The sequence below is a fragment of the Ruditapes philippinarum genome, unplaced genomic scaffold (assembly GCF_026571515.1).
Source record: "Ruditapes philippinarum isolate M1 unplaced genomic scaffold, ASM2657151v2 ctg7204_1_1_1_1, whole genome shotgun sequence".
NCBI lineage: Eukaryota > Metazoa > Mollusca > Bivalvia > Venerida > Veneridae > Ruditapes > Ruditapes philippinarum.
The window spans coordinates 7,739-31,608 of NW_026853381.1; the positions used below are offsets into that span (position 1 = coordinate 7,739).

Sequence of the window (23,870 nt, forward strand, 5' to 3'; positions counted from 1 at the left end):
GTCTTATTGATGTAGTATCAATATCATATTAACATCTTGATGATGTAGAAACAATATCGTATTATATCTTGATGATGTAGTATCAATATAATATTAACATCTTGCTTTGTCGCTACAGAAGATGGCTGATATGTTAAGATATTGGGATAGATTACAGTTATAGATGATATTCGATTGACAAAGACAATATTTCAAATAGAGTATAGACTGTGTCAACATAACCGGCGCAGTGATATAAAAATGTGTTGGACACGCTTGACCTCCGAAACAGTTACATGCATAAATCTATTGTTGATATACAAATTCATACAATTGGCAAGAAATTCAGTCGAAAAAATGACAATCGTCGCTGTTATCATATCCATAACTAAGAAAAGAAAGCCTGTTCAAACAGGAGTTAAAACCTAACAATAATTATCTTATCTTGAATTTATGGGGAAATGAACGATCAACATAAGCTCAACTGCATTGCGGTATACTTCCGTTACGAATTGATACTGGGAGGTACAAAGATGAACCCTTACATGATAGAATATGCACACAGTGTCATAGTAACGAAAATGAAAAAAAAAACGCACTTTTTACTCTAGTTTACATTATATCATAATCAGTGAACTATTTGGCAATTTATTTTCGGACTGTTGCTATTTAAACAAATCAAAAGAAAAAAATATGTATATTACTAAATGAAAATATTCGTAAAATGGCAAACTTTAATGCTAATGCATTTCAGACCAGACAAAATCAATGTATATTCATAAAGTTCAGACTTCTAATTCTTTGTTATTATAAGCATACAGTATATATTGTATACATTTAAATCTTTCATCATATGCTTCACATAATCAGTTGTCAATATATCTTAACATTTAATCACGTATGCCTAGTTAGTCTATTATTTAAGGTTTCTTAAGGGGTTTTTATTAAATGTTCATAGTGCATGTTAAAACACATGTCAATATAATAAAAATATTTATCTATTTGATTCTTTCGTAATAATTTGAAAGTGAATAGTTAAACCTACTTAAACCTTACTTCAAAACTGTTTAAATCACGTCAACCCAAGTCGTATTTATTTTATACACCTTCTTGAATAACAAAACAAACACTCCATTTTAAATCTTTTGAATGGGTACAAAGTTATAAAACAATTTTTCTTTTGTCTACATGTTTGTTGATGTTTTTGAAAGCTATTTATATCTTCTTATTTTTAGAAAGAATCGCTCCGATGATCCGACAGTATTGCAATATGCACATGAAACTGGACTTCCGTTTATTTATTTTTAGAGCTGCTTTAAGAGTTATTAATAGATCTGAGACCGAGGGTAGTTAAGTAAGTTATTAGTGGATTGATCTACAATGTGCACATGTTCCATTAATATCTTAATTATTGATAATAAAATAATAGAAATGTGTCATTTTGATATTTTTATAAAATATGACAGAGAAAACAAAACTGTTGACATGAGATTGAAGGTGATTTCTTATGAATATTTATATGAAAAATAATAGTTGTTCTCGAACAATTTGTCATCTGCTATATGAAGATATATAGACTGTATCGGATCATGTTCCTCATACATGTACTTACTGGTCAATAGCATCACTATATAATTCGTTTATGGTAAGTTTTTATATGTATGTAAGATGAATGTTAGATACTTTCAACATAATGACATGTATAGTAATGGTATAACACACATTCCACTGTGGTCCAGTTCAGTACTTAAATGTCGGTTAGAAAACCAATTTAAAATATATAATCAAAACAATTTAATAGATAAGATAAAACTTGTATTTTCATTATATCCTAAAATAACAATTACTGTTTATCTTGACACTGATAATTGCAATTCAGATATAACCAGGCATTTTGTTATTGTTGTTGTTGATGATTTGGCAATCTTGTTTACATTTTTGGTTGATATTTTGATTCTGTTATTGTAACCATTTGTATAGTTTGTGGGTTAGATGGAGTGGAATATTCAGGTCTGACATTTATTTATCGAAAAGATATTTATTTTTTTATTAAATTAATTCCAGATGATTAAAAATCTTCTGATCTATGTTCGAAGACATTTCTATGGGTAAATTTTCGCTTTCTAAAAATATACTTATCGTATAAGTGTAACGTGAAAAATTAAGCCAGCCTTATAACTTTTTTACTATCCCTCGTAACATGTAGAATAATAGCGTTGTAAAATTAATGCTTACTAACAATTTATACATACAACGTGGAAAATATGTTTGTAATAATTCTCTATAAAGGGGCATTCAGGTATAAATCAGCAAAAGATGGAATTAACAGAATGTAAACGAAAGGTATCGATTAACAAATAATACTTATTGTTGTTGTTTTTTTGTTGTTTTTTTTGCGTATAGACAAAGCCTTACTTTCGATTTCACTAAATTGAATATAGCTAATATTTGAAGTATGAATATTAAATTGTCAGTATGAATAGTAAATATTGAATTGTCAACATATAATATTATATTATTATATGTACAAATGTTACACACCGAACTTGAATGTAAATGGACTGTTTGATATTTATACTGTTACCATTTCTTAATTCAGTTTTTGTTTTCGTTTTAGGATCGGTCCCTTGGTCAACATAATTGTTTATGCATATATTTAGTCTCGGTTTATTTTTTACTATCAGCTGTTTTGTGTAACGTTAGTGGTTCTGAAGTGACATCTATTCCTAATTTAACTATTGATAAAGGTAAGATGTTGTCGTTTTTGTCTTTTTTTTAATGGATACGAAAAAACAAACTGTTTCTGTCGAAAAGTGTTGCAATATACCATATTTTCAGTATCTTTTAATACTTTTCAAAGCGTAATTCATTACAATTTATTCAATTAACATTACTATTTAATGATAAATACATTTATGGACTTGGACTATAATGACATCAATATATATGACAATGTATGACAATATCTTAATGATCATTTATGTTACAGTATAACATTGATATAATAATTCATGATATTCATTTATATATATATATTTATTTATGGCACTGTATTTTATACTATAGTCATCCTTTCTGGCACTGTATTACATTGACATGATAATTCATTGCACTGAATTATATTATAGTATTGATTCATTTATGGCACTGTGTGATACTATGATTATTATGTATGGGACTGTATCTTGTAGTCTAATTATCCTTTATAATGGCATTTTGTTTTGTATTATACCATAACCATTATTTATGGTACTGTGTTTTATTGAAATCATCATTTATGACAGGTTTGTATTGAGATAATCATTTATGGCATTGTGTTTTATTATAATTAATCATTTATGGCGCTGTGTTTTATCAAAATCATCATTTATGACAGGTTTGTATTATGATCATCATTTATGGTACTGTAATTTATTAAGATCATCAAAAATGACACTGTCATTTATTGAGATCATCATTAATGGCACTGTGTTTGATTGAGATCATCATTTATGGCACTGTGTTTTATTTTGATTATCATTTATGGCACTGTTATAAATTGATATCATCATTTATGGCACTGTCATTTATTGATATCATCATTCATGGCACCGTGTTTGATTGAAATCATCATTTATGGCACTGTTATTAATTGATATCATCATTTATGGCACTGTCATCTATTGATATCATCATTTATGGCACTGTGTTTTATTGATATCATCATTTATGGCACTGTGTTTTATTGACATCATCATGTATCATATTATAACCATACTTTATGGCACTGTTTGATATAATAATCATCATTAATCGTCATTGATATTACATTGTTTTATTTTGTATTATTATAGTCATCATTTTTAGCAATATGTCATAATATTATCATCTTTTATGGCACTGGACTTTGTGATTATCATTATTTATGGCAATGCATTATGATATTAAAATCATCATTTTATTACACTGTATTGTATTGTATCATAATAATCTTCATTTATGACACCATGTCATGGAAAATAATAATAACTGACACTGTATTATGTTAATTTACTGTATTATATTAATTTACATCATTATTTATGGCACTATTTTTATACTTATGATCATGAATGAAACCTTATTATATTGATATAATCATTTATGGCATTGTAATGAGTTAACGTTAACATATGTGGCATTATATATGTTAAATGTATGGGACTAGTTTCCATTTACATAATCATTCATTATATTGCATTATATTTATACATTATCATTAATATTTATTTTGTCATTCATATTGCAGGGTTGTATTTACATTGTCATTGATATGTCAGTGTAAATCAGTATACATGTATTATTATAGTAGTAAATCGTTTTTATTAAATATTCACGAATTTGTTTCATTTATACAACAAGACCTTGATATACTTTATAAATAAGTTTTAAAATCATACATATATTTTCATTACTTTTCCTTTGCATTTTTCCTTTGCTTATCCGGGTAATTTCTTAAGAAAAACTGTTCATATCACATAAAAAGACACACAATGTTTTAAATTATATCTTGACCTGAATTCGAACACCAGACTTTTCACTTCTTTCTGCACTAGAGGCTTCCAATGTAATTAATAGGAATAAAATCATAACCAAGTCAAATTATTCTACACATGCCAGCCCATGATAATTTTCTTATATTTATAGGGGAGAAATTTGAAATTTCAATAACGCCATCGTGGTTTTGTAATGTCAACTTTACACCATGATCGTACATTCGGCTTTTCACCATTGCAATTTCGCGTTTTCGTTGTTTCGTGTTATGTCTATGTGTCGCGATGGCCCTAACGGGACACGGTAAAAAATGTTTACTGTAAATATTTGCGGGGAAAAAACTAATGTAATAAAACAACGTTATTTATAATCGTTTTGAATTTGATATCACTGATATCAGTGTTTGAGTATTATTTAAGCGTATACATGCGTCGTATTTTCACAATTAATGCTTGCAGAAAAACGAGTTATCTCCATGTGAAAACAATCCATCGCATTCTTTATAGGCAGCTAGGGGGCGTGGACGGTAGCTTGCAATTACCACTACCGTCCATGAACCGAAATTGTCAATTTTGCCGTGTTGAACTGTCTTCAGGGATTTTCTCTATTTTTCTCGTGACACATTCAATTTTCTTAAAAGCGTGTTGTTACAAAACATGAAGCTTATATTTCTGTCGAATTAGATCAACTTCAAACTCCACTGCCGATGGAAGAGGTCAGTAATTCTTTAAACCTCGCAATGTCTCGGAAGTTCATAAATAATATAAAAGAAAACGCATGTATTTATTACATATATTTTATTTCAATTATGAAAACGCCAGATAGTTGTCAATGTAAACGTGTATAAATATATAATGTATTCAAACGTTATGAAATGTGCCCGATAATCTATAAAAGTATTTGTAAATGTATCCAAGTGTATAATAAAAGTGAGGTGTTGTTTATTTTTAGAATAAAACTCTTCCGCTTTCGGGTAATAAAATATATTTATTATTCAAATCACCTTGCCATGAATTTATAGATATGAACCTCTGAAATAATTAAACATGTAATGAATCCATTATAACAGAAATTGATTGTAGTTATGTGGTAATATAATAGCATCTCCCTTTACATAGGTTTTCAGGACTTCAATGTTAAGAAGTGGTTCAATCCTTTCAAAGCTCAGCTATATTAATATCAAATTTCTAGTCCGTTATCGCCCACACGATCCCCGCATTCTCCCGAAATATACCTGTATGTTAACATTTACAAAACTCCTACGCAGTTGTCCCCCTTTGCTTCGCTTACCATTGATGTTATGCATGATAAATTGCCAAGGCTCAGAACCAGATTTTAAGTATGAAGTGTATAACATTTGAATACATTAGAAATATCTACCTTTAATAGTTAAAACGTTCATATTTTAATACGATGAAAACATTCATCAAGGTTGTATTTTTGTAGCTAATCGTTAAAATGTATATTGTTTTGTCACACATTTTACATACAAGCAAACAATTTAGGTCTTACTCGGCAAGTTGTAAAGGTCATAAACTTGGCACGTATATACGTTTATGGGGAATTCCAGATTTTATTGTTATATTTAGATACACGACAGACACATTGATTATCGGTAATGTATTGCACGTTTAATATATACCCAGTGATATACATATTTAATATGTCTACTATCAAGACTAGTAAAGAAGAATGTAAATGTATATACCGTATATACCGCAACCACGGACAGGACAAATGGGTACTTTAGAAATGTTTTAGAGTCATTTTATTTTTGTGGATGGAATAAGGGTCCGGAAGCACAAAGGGACCATGCGAGATAGAACTATTTTCCCAAAGCCTATGCTGTAACAAATACACATAAAACAAGAAACTAACAAAAAAACTTTAAATTGAACACGAAAATAGGTTGCTCTCGGCTACTTGTGAAGTCAACTAAAAAAAAGACATTCCGAAATGAAAATAATTTTTCATATTTTGCAATTGACCATTCAAGACAGTAATCTTTCATTGAAATTATGATCTGCACGTTTGAAATACATGTGTGTCTTGGAAACAACATTATAAAGGCTCTATGAGAAATGGGGCCGTATTGAAATGATAGTTTTGTAGTATTTTTGTATTTTCTTATCGCAAGATCAGTAAATACATAACTAACATCCACTGTCTAACACAAATTTTCCTAACAGACCTAACAACGCAAAGTAGTTCTCACTCAGAACTGCTTAAAAACCAGCAATTTAAGATAAAGAATAATTTTCAATGTATGCATTTAACGAATTACAGTGCATTAAAAGTTTAGAGTAGTCAATAGAAATAAGAGGTTACAATCACAAATTTCGCGGATGAATATCTTTTTTACCCAATGAAAAATGTTCGGCTATTTCCGTAAAGCTTAATCAATGAAAATACTATTTTTAGCTATGTCGATTACTGAATACTCCAGAGCGTAGTACACATAATTCTGACTTTCGAGTAGTGGAATATATACATGTCGTACTGTTTTGGCGAGAAGATTTTCGCTAAAATATTTTCATCAGTGTTAAACAACAGGTTTATAGTGAAGAAAATACCTCGAAATTAGTAAGGATTACAAACACGGAATGGAAATTCTCAATTTAGAATTACAATGTTTTTGTTATTATTCAAGCGACAAAGGTATTACTTCACCGTGGTGCAGAGGTAGCGCGCTCGTTTAGGGTGTGAAAGGCCCAAGGTTCAAGTCCTAGTCGAGGCAACTTTTTTTTTGAAGTGTCTCTTTTAAGGAAGTAGCCACGATATACAAGGATAAAGTATGGCTGTCATAAAAAATGAAAATGATTTTTTTGGTGCAACTCTAGTCATGCAAAATTCCATATGTATCAATCTCAAACTGTTATAGACGCAGTCGCTGCGTAAGATTAATTATAGTATATAAAAATAAACTTATATAGGAAAATACATACAGATAGTCAGTATGATTTAGATTGCAAAGATCAGAAAATACCACAGAGGTTGCAGCCCTTTGATTTGTTTTATCGTTTGTATTATCTTGAGTCAGCTTTCAATTGATTGATTGATTGATTGATTGATTAATTGTTTCGTTATTTCGCTCGTCGTTCATTCATTAGTTTACTTGATTCGTTCTTTCACTCGCTCGCTCGTTCGTTCGATCACTCATTATATTATGTTGTCGTAATGTTCGTTCATTCATTCATTCATTCATTCATTTGTTCAAAAAAAATTCTCCGTGAAAATTCAACTCGGACATTGGGACTTATGGTCATTTTACCTATCTTTGCTGATTTAGAAAAAGTGTTAGTTTAAAAGTCTTTCTTGTAGAGAAATATATAGTATGAAAAATGTGTTAAATCGGCAAAAGAAAAAGAAACAAAAACAAATGAACAAACAAACTTTTTTTCAGTCTCTCACTGGCATAGACATACAGGAATGATTCCGATTGCTTTAGTACTTCGTAAACATCCATATCAACCTGACTTAAATTCTAATCTACAGTAACGTATTTCTTACATGAGCCTGGGATTCAGACGTTGATCAATACATTTTGCTTATTCATAACATATGCGCTATTTCGTACTCAGTCATGTTTCCAGTATTGATTATATAAAATATCGGCAGACTCGAACCCAGGCTTACATGTATAACAAATCGACAGTCTGGAACCCAGGCTTATATGTATTGGTGTATTTAGGAGCTGATTTTAATCAGATTGCACCCATATGTGAGCCGAGTCACGAAAAAACTAACATAATGGGTTTGCGACCAGCACGGATCCATGCTGTCCGCTATCAGTTTCTCTACTTGTAATAGAGTTGGTAAGCGAACAGCATGGATCCTGTTCAGACGGCGCGGATGCTGGTCGCAAACGCATTACGTTGGTTTTGTCACGACGCGGCTCATTTGTCAAACATACACACATTTGCAAGTATATATCTCGGTCTTATCAATAATTATGCTGACTGCATAATCGTACTTTAAATAATATTTTCACTTGGTACAACAGGTGTTAATGATATTATCAACTTTATCATTCAATTTGATAAATCTATCTTTATTTGGTTATGTTATTTATAATAGTGACGACATTTCGATGTTTATCATGTCATTGTATCGATTACTTCTGATAAACTTTCTGATAAACTTATTTTTTTAGTCATGCAAAGTTAAACACCTCACGATTATACATTATGACATTTATGACGTGTATTTTAATAATCTATACATACATGTATGTAAACAGGCTCGACGTAAATGTATATCAATTAATGCTGACATAAATTTTATTGTTTTTGTTGTTGTTGTGTCTGGAAAAAAAACATAGATCATATAAATGTATAAGTATAGGAAAAGAGTATAGAAAAGATTCAACATTACTACAGGTCATACACATTGACTTTTTAAACCGAGATTTATTGAGGATATTTAATGAGAGTAGTTTCAATACTGAATTTATTGAATGATTTGACTAGAATAATATAATTCGGGCCTCTGGCGAGGACATTATTACTTTATATAAATTTTATGTATGACCGGGTGCCGCTTTTGCAACTCCGTTAAACAATAAATATATTTTGACGTGACGTCATTTGCGTTCTACAAAAATAGCGTAAAGACAAGCTAAATGTAAGCGCGTCAATAATGAAAAAGGATTGTTTTCACTGTAAACAGTTCTTATGTTGGTTATGTGATAAATATAATATTATATTGGTGTAGATTCAATGAACTCGTTGAATAAAATAGTATTATGCTCAGCGAGAATATTATTTTATTCAACAAGTTTAAGAAAAATCAGTATTGAATACACATTTATTTAATCTCCACTATTTATACAACTAGCTCAATAAATTTAGAATGAAGCTACACGAATATTATATTCAGTTTATCACATATCAAAAATAAGAATTGTTTAAGGTAAACAAAGGGTCGCTTTTTCATTAACGCGCTTATAGTGTGACGCTATTACATGTATATAGTTCGTCTATGCGCTGTTTGTATAACGCAAATGACGTCACGTCAAAACATATGCACGGCCGTGAAAAAGCAAAAGCAGCATGTGTATATGATAAATAAGCTTAGTTGCCATATAAAGACTCCTTTTTACACATATTAATGACTAAATGAAAATGTATTTTTTATCATTTAGATGTGGTTACTTGCTCGTCAAACCCGTGCAAAAACGGGGGCTCCTGTGTTCAAGACAGCAATAATGTCACGTGTAAGTGCGGAGAGGGGTTCACCGGGGATTTGTGTCAAATAGGTATAAGTTTATGTTTCTATTATTATTATTCATAGCGATCTATTCCACAAAGTTTATCAAGATTTAACGTTTCGAGGTGTGTGTGTGGGGGGGGGGGGTAACCCCCTCTTTGTTAATTTTCTAAATCACATTTACTTTTTCCTTGCTAAACATTTTACCGAAGAGGTTTATTAATCAAGTCTGTTTTTCAGTTGATTAGTTCAAATATTTCACATTATCTCCCTTTAGATACTTGTGAGTTTCTGATAATGAAAAACATGAACCAGTTACCTCACTCGTGATATTTTGTTTGTTATCTCCCTTTTAATTTTAAAGAATATGGATCGAATATAATATTTTATCGGTATTATTTGCCTTTATTTATCGGATGTCATTGTCAGTGATCCCCTTTTCAGATATTGACGAATGCCAATCGAACCCCTGTCCTAAGAAAGCAAGGTGTGTCGATGGTAGCAACTCCTACACGTGTGTCTGTAAAAAAGGATACAACGGTGATAAATGTCAAAATGGTAATAAAGCCCGCATATATCCGAAACTAAGTCATACTATTGTAACACCCTTAGCATTGTGGCGGCCTCATATTTTGCCATGCGACAAGTGCAAAACAATATAAGCTTTGTCACGACAAAACGAACATAGTGGCTTTGCGACCAGCATGAATCCAGACCAGCCTGCGCATCCGCGCAGTCTGATCAGGATCCATGCTGTTCGCTATCAGTTTCACTACTTGTTATAGACTTTGTAAGCGAACAACATGGATCCTGATTACACTGCACGGATGCGCATGCTGGTCTGGATCTATGCTGGTCGCAAACCCATTATGTTGGTTTTGTCGTGAAACGGCTCATATAAGCTGACACCGGCACCGGCATGTACACGCCCATTCTTCCTGGTCTGTTCTTTTTTCATCAGTTCCTGTTTTGACATTTTTCTTAAAATAATGAATGATTTGGTTTAGATCGGAATATAAACTTTTCTATTTCGTTTTCATCTCTATTTGTTTACCGTGCACAAAAAGTCATGTACTGTAACGCTGGACAGTTTCCAAACGAATTTACCTCATGTTAATCAAGTACTTGGCTGGGTTTCCGCGAAATGAATCATCTTTCCCTTAATGTATATCATGTAAGAAAAAATAGAGGAAAAAGATCTAGGATGATAAAAGTAGATTATAACCATTTACATTAAGGCGTTGTGACTGGGGATTTGGTTTCTTAAATCAAGTAAAAGGTGGTTGTTCTACTACGGTGCCATCTTGTGCCATCTTGTGCCTGCAGTGATAACAGAACGGTACCTGAGCGTTTCCTCTAAAAGTAACGTCATCATATAATCTTTACTTAAAAAAGCTAGAAATTTTGTTTCTATCCTATCATCACGTTCAGACTTGCAAAACATAGAATTGAAGACATTGTTCAGCATCTTCTGAGATGTTGTCAAGTTTTAAGGCTTACTTTCTTGCAGAAATCGACGAATGTGCCTCAAATCCGTGTAAGAATAAGGGAAAATGTGTAGACGGTATCAATACGTACTGGTGTGCATGTAAAGAAGGATTTACTGGAGAGAGATGTGAAGGTTTGTGATGTTAGATATATATATTTATACTTGTTAGTTATAAATACTTATGGATGTGAATTATGGGGATTCTACGGAAGCGTCCTGGTGCCAATTTAACATGTTCTATAAAAAGATAACTCCTACGTAGGACTTTGTAGCTCCTAAGTAGGACTTTATAACTCCTACGTAAGAGATAAAAAAACCTAGTTAGGAGTTTATAACTCCTACGTAGGACTTTTAAAGGCCTACGTAGGACTTTATTAGTCCTACGTAGGACTTGATAACTCCTACCTAGGAGATAAAAAACCTAATTAGGAGTTTTAAAGTCCTACGTAGGACTTACAAACTCCTACGTAGGACTTTATAACTCCTACGTAGGAGTTGAAAAAAGCCTAATTAGGAGTTTATAACTCCTACGTAGGACTTTATAACTCCTACGTAGGACTTTATAAGTCCTACGTAGGACTTTATAACTCCTACGTAGGACTTTATAAGTGTTCTTCTACGTAGGAGTTACAAAGTCCTACGTAGGAGTTATCTTTTTTATAGAATATGTTAAATTGGCACTAGGACGCTTCCTTAGGATTCAGAGAAAAGAGTTTCAAGATTTATCTGCTCGTTACGATGGTGATTTTTTTCAGTTTCCAAGGAAAAGTCTTGATGATATGAATTATGATATAAAATCAATAAACCCTCTTTTTTGTTAAAGAAATAGACGAGTGTGCATCAGAACCATGTGAAAATGGCGGCGTTTGTTTTGATGGTAAAAATAGGTATAGATGCGAATGTCCTAAAGGTTTTACTGGAAAGCGATGTGAAACAGGTTTGTTTTATATTTTATCAGTCTTCTGACAGTAATTTTATTGACTTTGTTAAAATCACTGACTTAACAAACTTCATGTGGCCATACACAAAGGCATGGCATTTTTTTCATAAAGTGAAGATACTATAAGGCAAATAGTTTGAAGGTTACTTAATAAAATGAAATCATTCTGCTTCCGCATTACTACGAATAACAATTTGTTACGTACAAGACCAAAAGTCCGAAAGTAACCGAATAATATTTTTTTCCTTTATCAAATTCAAGCTATCTTTAAGCGAAATTTTATCATTTAATTACATTCATAAGAAAATATCTAACAATAAAGATATTTATAAATTTACATATCTATTCTATATTACATTATATCAAAATTTTAATACAAAATATGAGGGGGGGGGCAAGATTTATTCAAATAACTTTTGCCAAGCCCATACTAGGAGCAACCAGTACCAATAGAATTATATCTACGCATCATTTACTCAGGCGAACAATATTTGGCCATCATGCCTCTCTTGTAATATGTCTTTATGCTATACGCTTTTTCGAAGAACAATCTGAAATTTTTCAGTTTGTAGTGTGATATTAACAAGGTGTATTTAGAAATTCATGTTCATTAACATTCTCTACTGAGATACTTTATATTATATTTACATATATTTATTTGTGTATTGTAGATATAGATGAGTGTGCTTCAAACCCTTGTCAGAATGGAGGGACATGTCATCAAGATGTCGGTAAATACAGGTGTGAGTGTAAAGATGGTTACACAGGAAGTAAATGTCAAAGAGGTAATAATTGAAAACTTAAAATTATGGTCTCACACCTAGTTGGCTGTATGAATTTAGGTACGGTAAATGGTCGTGTAGAGATCCACATCTAGTTGGTTGTATGAATCTAATTACCGTCCATGGCCGTGTGGAGATTCACACCCAGTTGGTTGTATGAGTCTTAGTTCCGTACATTGTCGTGTAGAGACTCACACCTAGTTGGTTGTATGAATCTAAATTCCGTCTATTGTCGTGTAAAGATTCACACCTAGTTGGTTGTATGAATTTAAATTCCGTCCATTGTCGCGTAGAGTTTCACACCTAGTTGGTTGTATGAATCTTAATTCCGTCTATTATCGTGTAAAGATTCACACCTAGTTGGTTGTATGAATTTAAATTCCGTCCATTGTCGCGTAGAGATACACTCCTAGTTGGTTGTATGAATCTAAGTACCGTCCATGGACATGTAGAGTTTCACACCTTACTGGGTGTATGAATCTAAGTTTCGCCCATGGTCGTGTGGAAATCCACATCTAGTTGGTTATATAAATATAAGTTCCGTCCATGGTCGTGTACAGATAGACATCTAGTTGGTTTTATGAATTTATGTATCGTCCATAGTCGTGTAGAGATTCACACCAAGTTGATTATATGAATCTAAGTTCCGTCCATGGTCGTGTAGAGATCCACATCTAGTTGGTTTTATGAATCTAAGTACCGTCCATGGTCGTGTATAGATTCACACCTAGTTGGTTATATATGAATCTTAGAACCGTCCATGGTCGTGTAGATATCGACACCTGATCGGTTATATGAATTAACTATCGTTCATGGTCTTGTAGAGATTCACGATTAACACCTAGGTTATTGTATGAATCTAAGTTACATCTATGGACGAGTTTCTGGATATAAGCCAGACCTAATTATACTAATAAAAAAGCCTTACCTCAAGTTCGGACCGTTTAAGCGCCATATTTTGCTAGAAACTTTAACGTCACGTTGCAATAGCCTGACTTTGGGAGATAAAATAAACTGAATGTTTCAACAAATAGATATAATGTTTTATAAATCATCGGATACCCACGGTTGATTAACATGAAATGTTAATGGTTCGACCGAGGATATTCGACGATGTGTTTATATATGTTTATTTACAATATATTAACATTTATCGTTTTTGACAGTAGTTAAACAGGGAAATAATTGTATATGACGTTGTCAAGACACATTTTGATATACGAGCGTATGTTTGACTTATCATTCGAAGCTATGCCTTTAATTACTGGGTATTTTATCTAGGTGGGAATAAATGTTCATCGAACCCCTGTAAAAATGGCGGAAGATGCATTGATGGTATCAACGGTTTCACATGCAAATGCACGGAAAAATTTACAGGTGATCAATGCCAAAATGAAAAAGGTATATATACGAGTATTTATGACATGACTAGGTGCCACTGCCCTGTCTCTCATAAGTATTCAAAATATTTTTTTGCTCAGTACGTCTGTGGTGGTTCTGTTTATTCGTCATCAGTTTTCACTTATTATGTGTGAATGCTTCAATTCAAAGTGTTTATTTTTTATTACCTTTATAACATGCTACTTGAGTATGTTTGGCAGCCGTATGTAATACGCAAACATGATTTGTATCTTTTCAATGTTTATGTTTTTTTATTAGACTGGAAGTCAGCTTCCATGAAATAGCATGAGGTTGTCTCATTAAAGGTTCTAGTGTACTATATTTTGAAAAAAATGAAGAGAAAATTAATTTAGTACTTTTAAACAATTTTGAATCACAGTCATTTCTGTTTGGCTTTTTTTTTTACAGAATTACCTGTCACAGATGTTGGCGAATGCTCTTCACACCCGTGCAAGAACGGAGGGTCGTGTGTTCAAGGTAAAAGCAAATTTATGTGTAACTGTGAGGAGGGTTTCACTGGAAATTTGTGTGAGACAGGTAAGCAAAACATAGTCTACAATATTAATTAAATGATTACATTTCTTATATTTTACAGTTATTGCATAAGGTATAAAGAATTGCAAAAAATAGATGTAATGCTAATTTGTTTAAAGTGTTGGTATTTTATTCTTCACCATACAAATAGTAAGCAGAATGCGCATGCGTGAAATGCAACATCCGTTACCATGGAAAAATCGTATTACATGTATAAAAAGGTTTAAATCCTAAATGTCTGTGATTGACATACTCTTCTAAGCATGCGCAAACTGTTTAAACATCGTTGTAAATATAGTTCAATGACATATATAAATGTAATCTAACAACTAAGCTTATATAAAGTAGATAGCGCAAAAAATGATTCACGTTATGAAGGATGTCTCAGTTGTCCTGTTATCTCATTTTACATATTGATAAACATGAATCTGATATTTGTGTACATTATCTTTTTTTAGATGTAAACGAATTTAATCGATTCTTTTATTTAACCACCTCCCCTTAGATATTTTGCAAATATTAATCGACTAGTTCTAATAAGCTAATACCTCTCTATTGATGTATAAAAGATTGTTAAACGCAGTGATCTATCCTTACAATATGTCAAGGGAAGTAATCACTGTGAGGAGTTTAATTAAATGGATTGACTTTCTCCCTTTAGATATCGACGATTGGAGGTCATATAATTTTAATGTTTTTGTTTATAATTATCTCCCATTAGATATTGACGAGTGTAAATCGAACCCGTGTCCTAAAAGAGCAAGGTGTATTGATGGAAGTAATAAATATTCGTGTGTCTGTAAACGAGGATACTACGGTGACAACTGCGAATATGGTAAAAAATCCTTTCGGGGGTATTTGTGTATATTCTTGTTGAGTATTTTTCTTTAAATAAAAGATAAATAAAAGATACTTTTGCGAGAGGTATCGCATATAAATATATCATAATTCGACCGTCTACATGAAAACTGATAAAAATCTGTTAAATAGGTCTAATAGTTTGCTTCATAGATATTAAGAAATCAGCCGTTTTTGTTAATCTTATATATATATTTATCAATAATATATAAAGAATATAGACCACCAAAATGGCTGCCACTTTTGGCAAGGGAGATAAATATTGTATGAATCTGGAACTATCTAGAGCCAGATCTAGACTACACGGATGCTTACTTCCGGTTCCGGCGGGTTAAAGGTTAAATATCTTCTCCTTGTTTTCAAATAAATGCCATTATGCTGTTTGTTTTTCAAGAAACGGATGAATGTGCTTCGAACCCGTGTAAGAATAAAGGAAAATGTGTAGACGGCATCAATACGTATTGGTGCGCATGCAAAGAAGGCTATACAGGTCAGAGATGCGAAGGTATGTGACATGTATTTGATAATAAAGGTACACAATGCCTCATGAATTATTTTTACTCCTTTTTTATACATGGCTTTATTACCGATAAAATAATAAATAATTTAAGAGCATGTTTACATGAAAGGGGCCGGGCATAAAATACCCTCATGCATACTCTCAAATTACAGTAAATACTAAGGTAATAAAAACAACATGAAAACAGTGTGCATAATTTAGGCAATCTTAGCACAAATGTATCAAGTAAGTTACAAGCTGTTACAAAACTGTTCACTTTGCAGGTGGTTTCATAATTTATTTTGAATCTTAAGCCTCTGTAAGGTGATTTTAACTTTAAGGAATATGGCATGTGAAATTAACCTTTGTTTTTTCTTCTTTCACTTCCATAACTTCTAAAGATACTCTGTGTCGAAACAGATTTGAGCTTCAGTAACGATTTTTGATCTGTACCGGTTTTTACCTGTAACGATTTCTGACCTTTACCATTTGTTGACGTTTACTGATATGTGAATTTTGACATTGACATTATTGTACATGTGACCTCGGCGAATTTAAATTTAATATTGCTTGAAAATATCGTAAAAATAATATTAAAATAATGTACTAATAACCAATGTTTGATATCTTTTTTAACTTTTTTTTAAGAAATCGACGAATGTGTATCCGATCCATGTCAAAACGGTGGCATTTGTAAAGACGGTAAAAACAGGTTTACTTGTGTATGTCCGAAAGGTTTTACTGGAAAGCGTTGTGAAACAGGTTTGTTCGCCATAAATTTTAATAGACTGTATGGTAAAAATATAAGTGGTTAACAATTCAGAGAAATATTAAGATTTTTATTACAAGTATATTCTAGTAGTTAAATTAAGATTTTAGATTCAAGTGGGATCCGCCAAAGCTAAAACGTTAAACAACTTTTAGATTTACTTTTCCATGTTTGCTCAATTCATGATTGACCATTGATTGAATATCGAAAGAAGACGGACCGTTTATAGCATTGTTCAAGTAAGTTTGCTTTTTCCAATGTTTTGCAGCAGCTTTACAGGTACTCCACTGAGGTTTTTTGATATAACGGGACTGGAAATAATTTTTTGAGATTATTACTCCATTTGATGTAGATCTATACTAGTAACGTATGTGCAAAATTCCCAGAATAATTATTATAAGAGTGAAAAATGACCTAAAATTGAAAAGCGTTTAAACGCTTTTAACTCAAACTGGACTGAGAATAGCACAAACATATGATTTTCAATGTTTTTCTTGTATATTTCTTGGTTATATTTTATTTATATTTCTGTTTTTAGTGCCCATGTTAATCTATGTGAAAATTTGATTTTTTTTCATGTTTTTAGGCTTATAAACCTCAGTAGAGTCCTTTCAACAATTAAGACTAGAAATAATGTCATTTCAACAAGAGAAAAGAAAACTTACATGAACCATGCTCATCCATAATGGTCTTCTTGTTTAATATATTCTGCATTTCACTCTCTAAATATCTAAAATTCTCGAAAACTTTCACTTCTCAATAGTGTATAAACCATATTTACTCATACATATTTCATGTATGATGTCTTCAAAGTTTTATCAAGACTTCGTAGTCTGTCTATTTTAGACATAGATGAATGCGCTTCAAATCCTTGCCAGCATGGGGGTTCATGCTATGAAGATGTCGGTAATTACAGATGTATATGTGAGAATGGTTACGGAGGGAAAAGGTGTCACATAGGTAAAAGTATAGTATTTTATACGCTCGGAACTCCTTGACTATTTTTCATAGTAATCTTGGAGTTAATACGGATTGAAATATGCAAACCGAGCCGTGTCACGACAAAACCAACATAGTGCGTTTACGACCAGCATGGATTCATACCAGCCTGCGCATCCGCGCAGTCTGATCATGATCCATGCTTTTTCGCTATCAATTTCTCTTCTTGTTATAGGGTATGTATAAGCGAACAGCATGGATCCTGATCAGACTGCGCGGATTCGCAGGCTGGCCTGGATCCATGCTGGTCGCAAACCCATTATATTGGTTTTGTCATGACGCGGCTCAAACTAAAAACAGGTGTAATCTGTGTATGTATTTAATGGCATATAACGGGAAATAAAGAATAGTTGGGTAAAATTATGAATGAAAAATATGTCCGAGAATCAGTGACAATTAAAGAATGTAAATTGATGTACACTTATATGAAACAAATCGAAAATACCGTTGACTGGTAAATGTTTCTACAGACATTAATTAATAGTACAAAATAATATTAAAACAAATTAATAGTATATACATAATGGGCTATTTTTTCTTATTTACTTAATTAAGGTTATCTGTTACACGATATAATTGAATAAACTCAAGTCATCAACTCCGAGCGTTTAAACTACATGTACTATTTGTTTCCGAAATTGGAAGGAAAGTGCCGAGAAAATGCGAAAGATTGTTATATATTGCGTATATTTTATTATGTACGAGTAAGTCAAGAGTTTGGCCAATTTTCAGCTCGTCATCAAAAGTTGTAGGCGGGAACTTTGATCTGATTAATCATACAAATACATGTCATTTGCGAATGAATTGGTTCAATTAAACTTCTAGCGAAAGCTACCAATGACCATTACGCAATTTCCTAGTTGAAAACAGAAAATTGTTCGTAAATTGTATCATTCGCGTACTGATCGTAGTTCTTTAATAGAATTAAAAATTATGCGGTCATTAGTCAGTCGAGATTTTAAAGATCATCCAGCGGAAAATATATTTATACATGTATTTATATCGTTCCTTCAATCTCTAAACTATGTAAAATCAATTGGGGATCGGAGCAGTCAAAATGATTTCTTAGACTATCGAAACATGTATGTTACCTAAGTCAATATTGTATTAAAGTTAAACAAAATTTCAGGTTTACTTGCATGTTAATTTTATGTTTTTGCTTTAAATTCATATTTTCAGAGTTGCCGAGACCTAAAGGCCAATCTAATTTTGAAACATGGGCCGTCGTAAGTACTTATGCAAAAATATGTTTATATTTTATCTGACTTTAAATGGGGTTGGTGGGTGGTTGTGTGGGTGTGGGGTTGGGTTGAGCTACATAATAATGTATCTCAGAATCGAGTATTTAAAAAAGCAAACAAACGTGAATTAACGTACATCTATGCGTGCACTCAAACTTAATTTGTGGCAGCAAATAGAAATCATTCACAGGGTTACTTTCCATTTTTTAATCATTTGTGGGAAAATACAATCCTAGAACCCAGACTTTCCTTGTTATTTTGAAATTTTGTATCGGATTTTCATAATGTCTCCGTGTAATCTGATCTACTTAAAGTAGATGTGTGTGTGTGTTACCTCGGCGCCGAAAATTCCATATGTCCGAGATCTCAGCGTCCATGCCGGCCCACTCTAGAAGTCTCATCGGGGACGTCTTTGTCAAGCCTCTTTTCCTTATCCCTTTCTTCGTTCGTTGGAGGAAAACACAACACTGGCAAAGCATCATGTTCCGTGACGGCAACAAACAGGCGGATAACAAAAAACGGCTCTTGTTACCGCCACACTCCCGAGTTAGTCACGACAGGTCAACCAATCGTCTCTGGTACTTAAGACGTCTTGACCTTGACCTGCCGTGTGCGTTCTCCGCGACGTACACTCCTCGGGAGGGATTTGGAGAAGCTTATGGTAGATGTGATTGTCATCGTATTTGTATCGCCTGCATTGTACATCGGCTTTCCCGAGAAACGTATGTATCGTTATGAAATTAAACCGTCCTCTACAGATAGGTATTGGACGAAGAAGCAAAATATCGCTGTCCGTGGAATTAAAATAAATTGTTGTTTTTTGTTGGAGAAAATTGCTTGAAAATATTTGAAACAAATGAATCGAAAAAAAAACTCAATTTTTAATGGACTAAATCGTTTTATTCAGCTAAAATTACCTGCTATATGGACAGTGCCATGTTTATTATTGAAATCGAGAAAACTACCATCGCAGTATTGGTTTCCAGCGGTTGAAATGCTTTCAAAATTGTCAAAGCTCGCCGATGATTGGCTGTTTGAAAGGTCAATAGAAGATGACCTCCTATTGGTGACCGTCAGATCCTTATATTTTAGCGTTGATTAATCAAATTGGTCTTCTTGAAGACGTTCTTTCCGATGCGAGTTCTTGTGCTGTAAACATATGCAATGCATACAAAGGAAATGTAACAACACGGACTTAAAACGAAATGTGCCCCCAAAACAAGACTTATTAAACGCCACCTTTCCTTGTTGATCTTGTTTACCGTATTTTAACATTCAAACAAACACGTATTGAGACATTTATTGAGAATTTATCCTAAGTAAAGGAATTTCAGGTCAAATTCCGATTTAGCTCGAGGAGAGTTGAATTACTTTTAGACCTAAAATAATAATAATAATTTTTAAGTGATAAAACAGAAGTTAAAAATTTACACTTTGAATGACTTTGTTCGCTTTGAGTTTATGTGCACACATGGAAAGTAAATACATGTATTCTTTTCATCGACGCTCAATTTGTTTTTATATGACAGCCTCATGAAAAAAGCTATTGTTTTCTTCTTTAACGTACCTTTTTTTTTATTTTACTCAATAACAATGTAATCATAATTCAATGTAATGACCAAAATTGCCTATGTTACAGCGATGTTCATTGAACTGTTTTGTGTTCGATACGCTATTCGATGAAAACATATACATGTATAAATATTCAAGAACGTTTTACGATAAGTCTATTGAAATTCAACCCTAATAATTTGGATAATCTCCAATGGATTGGCATTTATTTAGTTGTCTTTAACAATATTAAAGGTTCTGGTGGCAGGAGGTGCTTTCAGCGTCATTTATCTGTTATTGAAGTATGTTTTAAACCAGTCTTCTAAAAAAAGTAAGTGCAATTGTTCTGGTTCCTTTTTTATAACAACCATTTTATGCTTAATGTTTTTTCATCTTTAAACCCTTGTATCAGCTTACCTTTCTTGAATCAGCTTACCTCCCTTGTATCAGCTTATCTTCCTTGTATTAGCTTACCTTTCTTGTATCAGCTTATCTTCCTTGTATTAGATTACCTCTCTTGTATCAGCTTACTTCCCTTGTACCTGCTTACCTTCATTGTATCAGCTTAATTCCATTGTACCGGCTTACCTCTCTTGTATGGGCTTATCTACCTTTTATCAGCTTACTTCTTTTGTATCTGCTTACGTCCCTTGTATCGGCATACTTCCCTTAAACCGGCTTACTTCCCTTGTATCTGATTATCCCCCTTATATCATCTAACCTTCCTAGCATCAGCTTACCTCCCATGTATCTGTTTACCTCCCTTGTACAGGCTTACCTCCCATGTATATTCTTACCTCCCTTGTATCAGCTTATCTTCCTTGTATTAGTTTACCTCTCTTGTATCAGCTTACTTCCCTTCTACCGGCTTATCTCCCTTGTATTTGCTTACCTCCCTTGTATCAGCTTACATGCCTTGTATCAGATTACCTCCCTTGTACCGGCTTACCTCTCTTGTATGGGCGTATCTACCTGTTATCAGCATACCTCCCTTGTATAAGCTTACCTCCTTTGTATCAGTTAACCTCCCTTGTATCAGTTTATATCCCTTTGTATCAGATTACCTCCCTTGTATAAGCTTACCTCCCTTGTATTAGTTAACCTCCCTTGTATCAGTTTTTCACCCTTTGTATCAGATTACCTCCCTTGTATAAGCTTACCTCCCTTGTATCAGTTAACCTCCCTTGTATCAGTTTATCTCCCCTTGTATCAGATTACCTCCCTTGTATCAGCTTTTCTCCCTTATATCAGAGCTCCGCCAAGTGCTAGATAACAATTACAGCAGTTAAAAGGAAGTCGTTTAAATTAATTTCTTATCCTTTCAATTAGATATGAAAAATACATTTTATACCATTGTTAGGACGATACAAGCAATCTTAATATTTTATCAATTAAGAAGTCTATAACATTGTATATTGTCTCATCTGTAGACTTAAGATTTTTATTTTACATTTAGCATTTAACCCAGATTTCGGACATTCTGATCCGTCCAGTGGAGAAAGAAGGAGAGAGACACCAAGATACAGACCCCCACCACAAAGTACGGCAGAGGCGGAGGATCGTGCTCGTGGGCATGCGCAAGATATGTTTGATGAGCAGTTTAGAGCCAATTTACAAAACATGTTCGCTGAAATGAGAAGAATTGATGAGAGAAAACTTTATATAAAAAACAGGAGAACAAAGCATTTTAAACAATTTGACAATAAAGTGCAAGAAATAGAAAATAATGAGCACGTGATTTTCGCGTACAGTGACATTCCATGGCCTAGTGAAAACGATACAGCAGACGACAAAAGTGTTCTGTTTGATAATTTGGAAAAATCAGCAGAAGAAAAAAAGAAATATGTTCGTGAACAGCAGATTCGTTGGCATCCGGATAAATTTTCTCAAACATTTGGTAATCATATACGGGAAAGCGACAGAGAATTGATCATTAATAGAGTGACTATACTGTCGCAGGAAATTAATGAAATATTTAAAAAGATACAAGATTAGTATAGATACAACTTTATAATTAAATACCCGTGTTTTCGATTATCTCAAATTAAAAAAAAGAGACAAAGGTCATAGAACACAAAATCATCATGCATTGCGCATGCGCATGCAGAATGTTATTGATGGATCGGATTTTATAGCGTTAATGCACAGAGTTTCCTTAATTTGGCGTTGTTACTTTACTTTAATAGTGAAATGCTTATTTTATACTTAGAAATCATTTGAAACATCGTGTGTAACATGTAACTAGTTTCGATTGACATGTAATCTTTAGTTTGTCTATTTACTACCTTCCTCGCCTTACTGTGTAGTTCTGTTCTGTTCTGTTCCTTATTATGCACAGTGTGTAACATGTTTTAAATTATTCTTTTATACGTGTGAGATTATTCTTTTCATATGTTTTTACACGTGTTAGTTTTTTTCTTTTGAAATGTTTTACACGCGTTAGGATTCTTTTTATATGTTTTTACACGTGTTAATTTATTTTCATATGCTTCACACGTGTTAAGTTATTCTTTTTTATTCATTTATTACTTGGTCGATTATTCTTATGCACCACGGGTCTGGTTATTCTTTTTTATATGTTACACGTGTCTTTGAGTTTTCTTATTTCTAAGTTTATATTGTTCTGATAATTTCGTGTTTCCTTCTTCCTTTTGATAAGTTTGACATTTCTTTCTTCTAAAACAATTCTTGTTAGAATAATTATCAATTAAAATAATTATCAATTTTTATCTTGCTTTAATTATCAATGTCTTGTTATTCATTTGTTTGTGTGTTGTATCAATGCATGTTTTAGCCTTATTAAAATAAAGTTTGTTTTAACCTTTAAGTTATTGAAATAAAGTCTGTTTAAGCCTTATTGAAATAAAGTTTGATTTTCAACTTTGTGTGTTTAATATTTAGCTGTTTTTTTGTTTGTTTTTTATTTTTGTTTTTGTCTGTTGGGTTTTTTTCTGGTTTTTTTTATACATAAAGACAGAGAGTAATTGTTCACTTATGATACACAAAGTTTGAGAGCAATTACATAAAATCAGAGAGTTTTTGTGCACTTATGAAACACTTTAAGATTGAGAGAAAATTTGTTCACTTATGATACATATAATCAGAAAG

General features: G+C 32.5%; 1 protein-coding gene across 3 annotated transcripts; it reads left to right on the forward strand.

Moving 5' to 3' along the window:
• The first annotated feature begins 1,859 nt into the window (after positions 1 to 1,859).
• Positions 1,860 to 22,827, forward strand: LOC132736707 (fibropellin-1-like). Of its 3 annotated transcripts, none has more exons than XM_060723899.1 (16): positions 1,860 to 1,989; positions 2,597 to 2,726; positions 9,635 to 9,748; positions 10,144 to 10,257; positions 11,210 to 11,320; positions 12,012 to 12,125; positions 12,800 to 12,913; positions 14,192 to 14,311; positions 14,720 to 14,848; positions 15,567 to 15,680; positions 16,098 to 16,208; positions 16,851 to 16,964; positions 17,818 to 17,931; positions 19,150 to 19,196; positions 21,018 to 21,093; positions 22,219 to 22,827. In XM_060723899.1, the coding sequence occupies exons 1-16, from the start codon at positions 1,972 to 1,974 to the stop codon at positions 22,755 to 22,757; spliced, it is 2,079 nt and encodes a 692-aa protein (XP_060579882.1). In that variant the 5' UTR covers positions 1,860 to 1,971; the 3' UTR covers positions 22,758 to 22,827. The 3 variants fall into 3 exon arrangements, with proteins under 3 accessions (XP_060579882.1, XP_060579881.1, XP_060579883.1); XM_060723898.1 differs by lacking the exon at positions 1,860 to 1,989 and adding an exon at positions 2,083 to 2,322; XM_060723900.1 differs by lacking the exons at positions 1,860 to 1,989; positions 21,018 to 21,093 and adding an exon at positions 2,087 to 2,322 and having other exon boundaries at positions 22,219 to 22,538.
• The last annotated feature ends 1,043 nt before the right edge of the window (positions 22,828 to 23,870 follow it).

Bases quoted from the DNA above. Each gene is read 5' to 3' on its own strand.
- LOC132736707 (XM_060723898.1), top strand. From the start codon at position 2,296: ATGGAATTAACAGAATGTAAACGAAAG. The intron at 2,323-2,596 runs GTATCGATTAAC...TTTTCGTTTTAG, and splicing joins TAACAGAATGTAAACGAAAG to GATCGGTCCCTTGGTCAACA. The intron at 9,749-10,143 runs GTATAAGTTTAT...TCCCCTTTTCAG, and splicing joins CGGGGATTTGTGTCAAATAG to ATATTGACGAATGCCAATCG.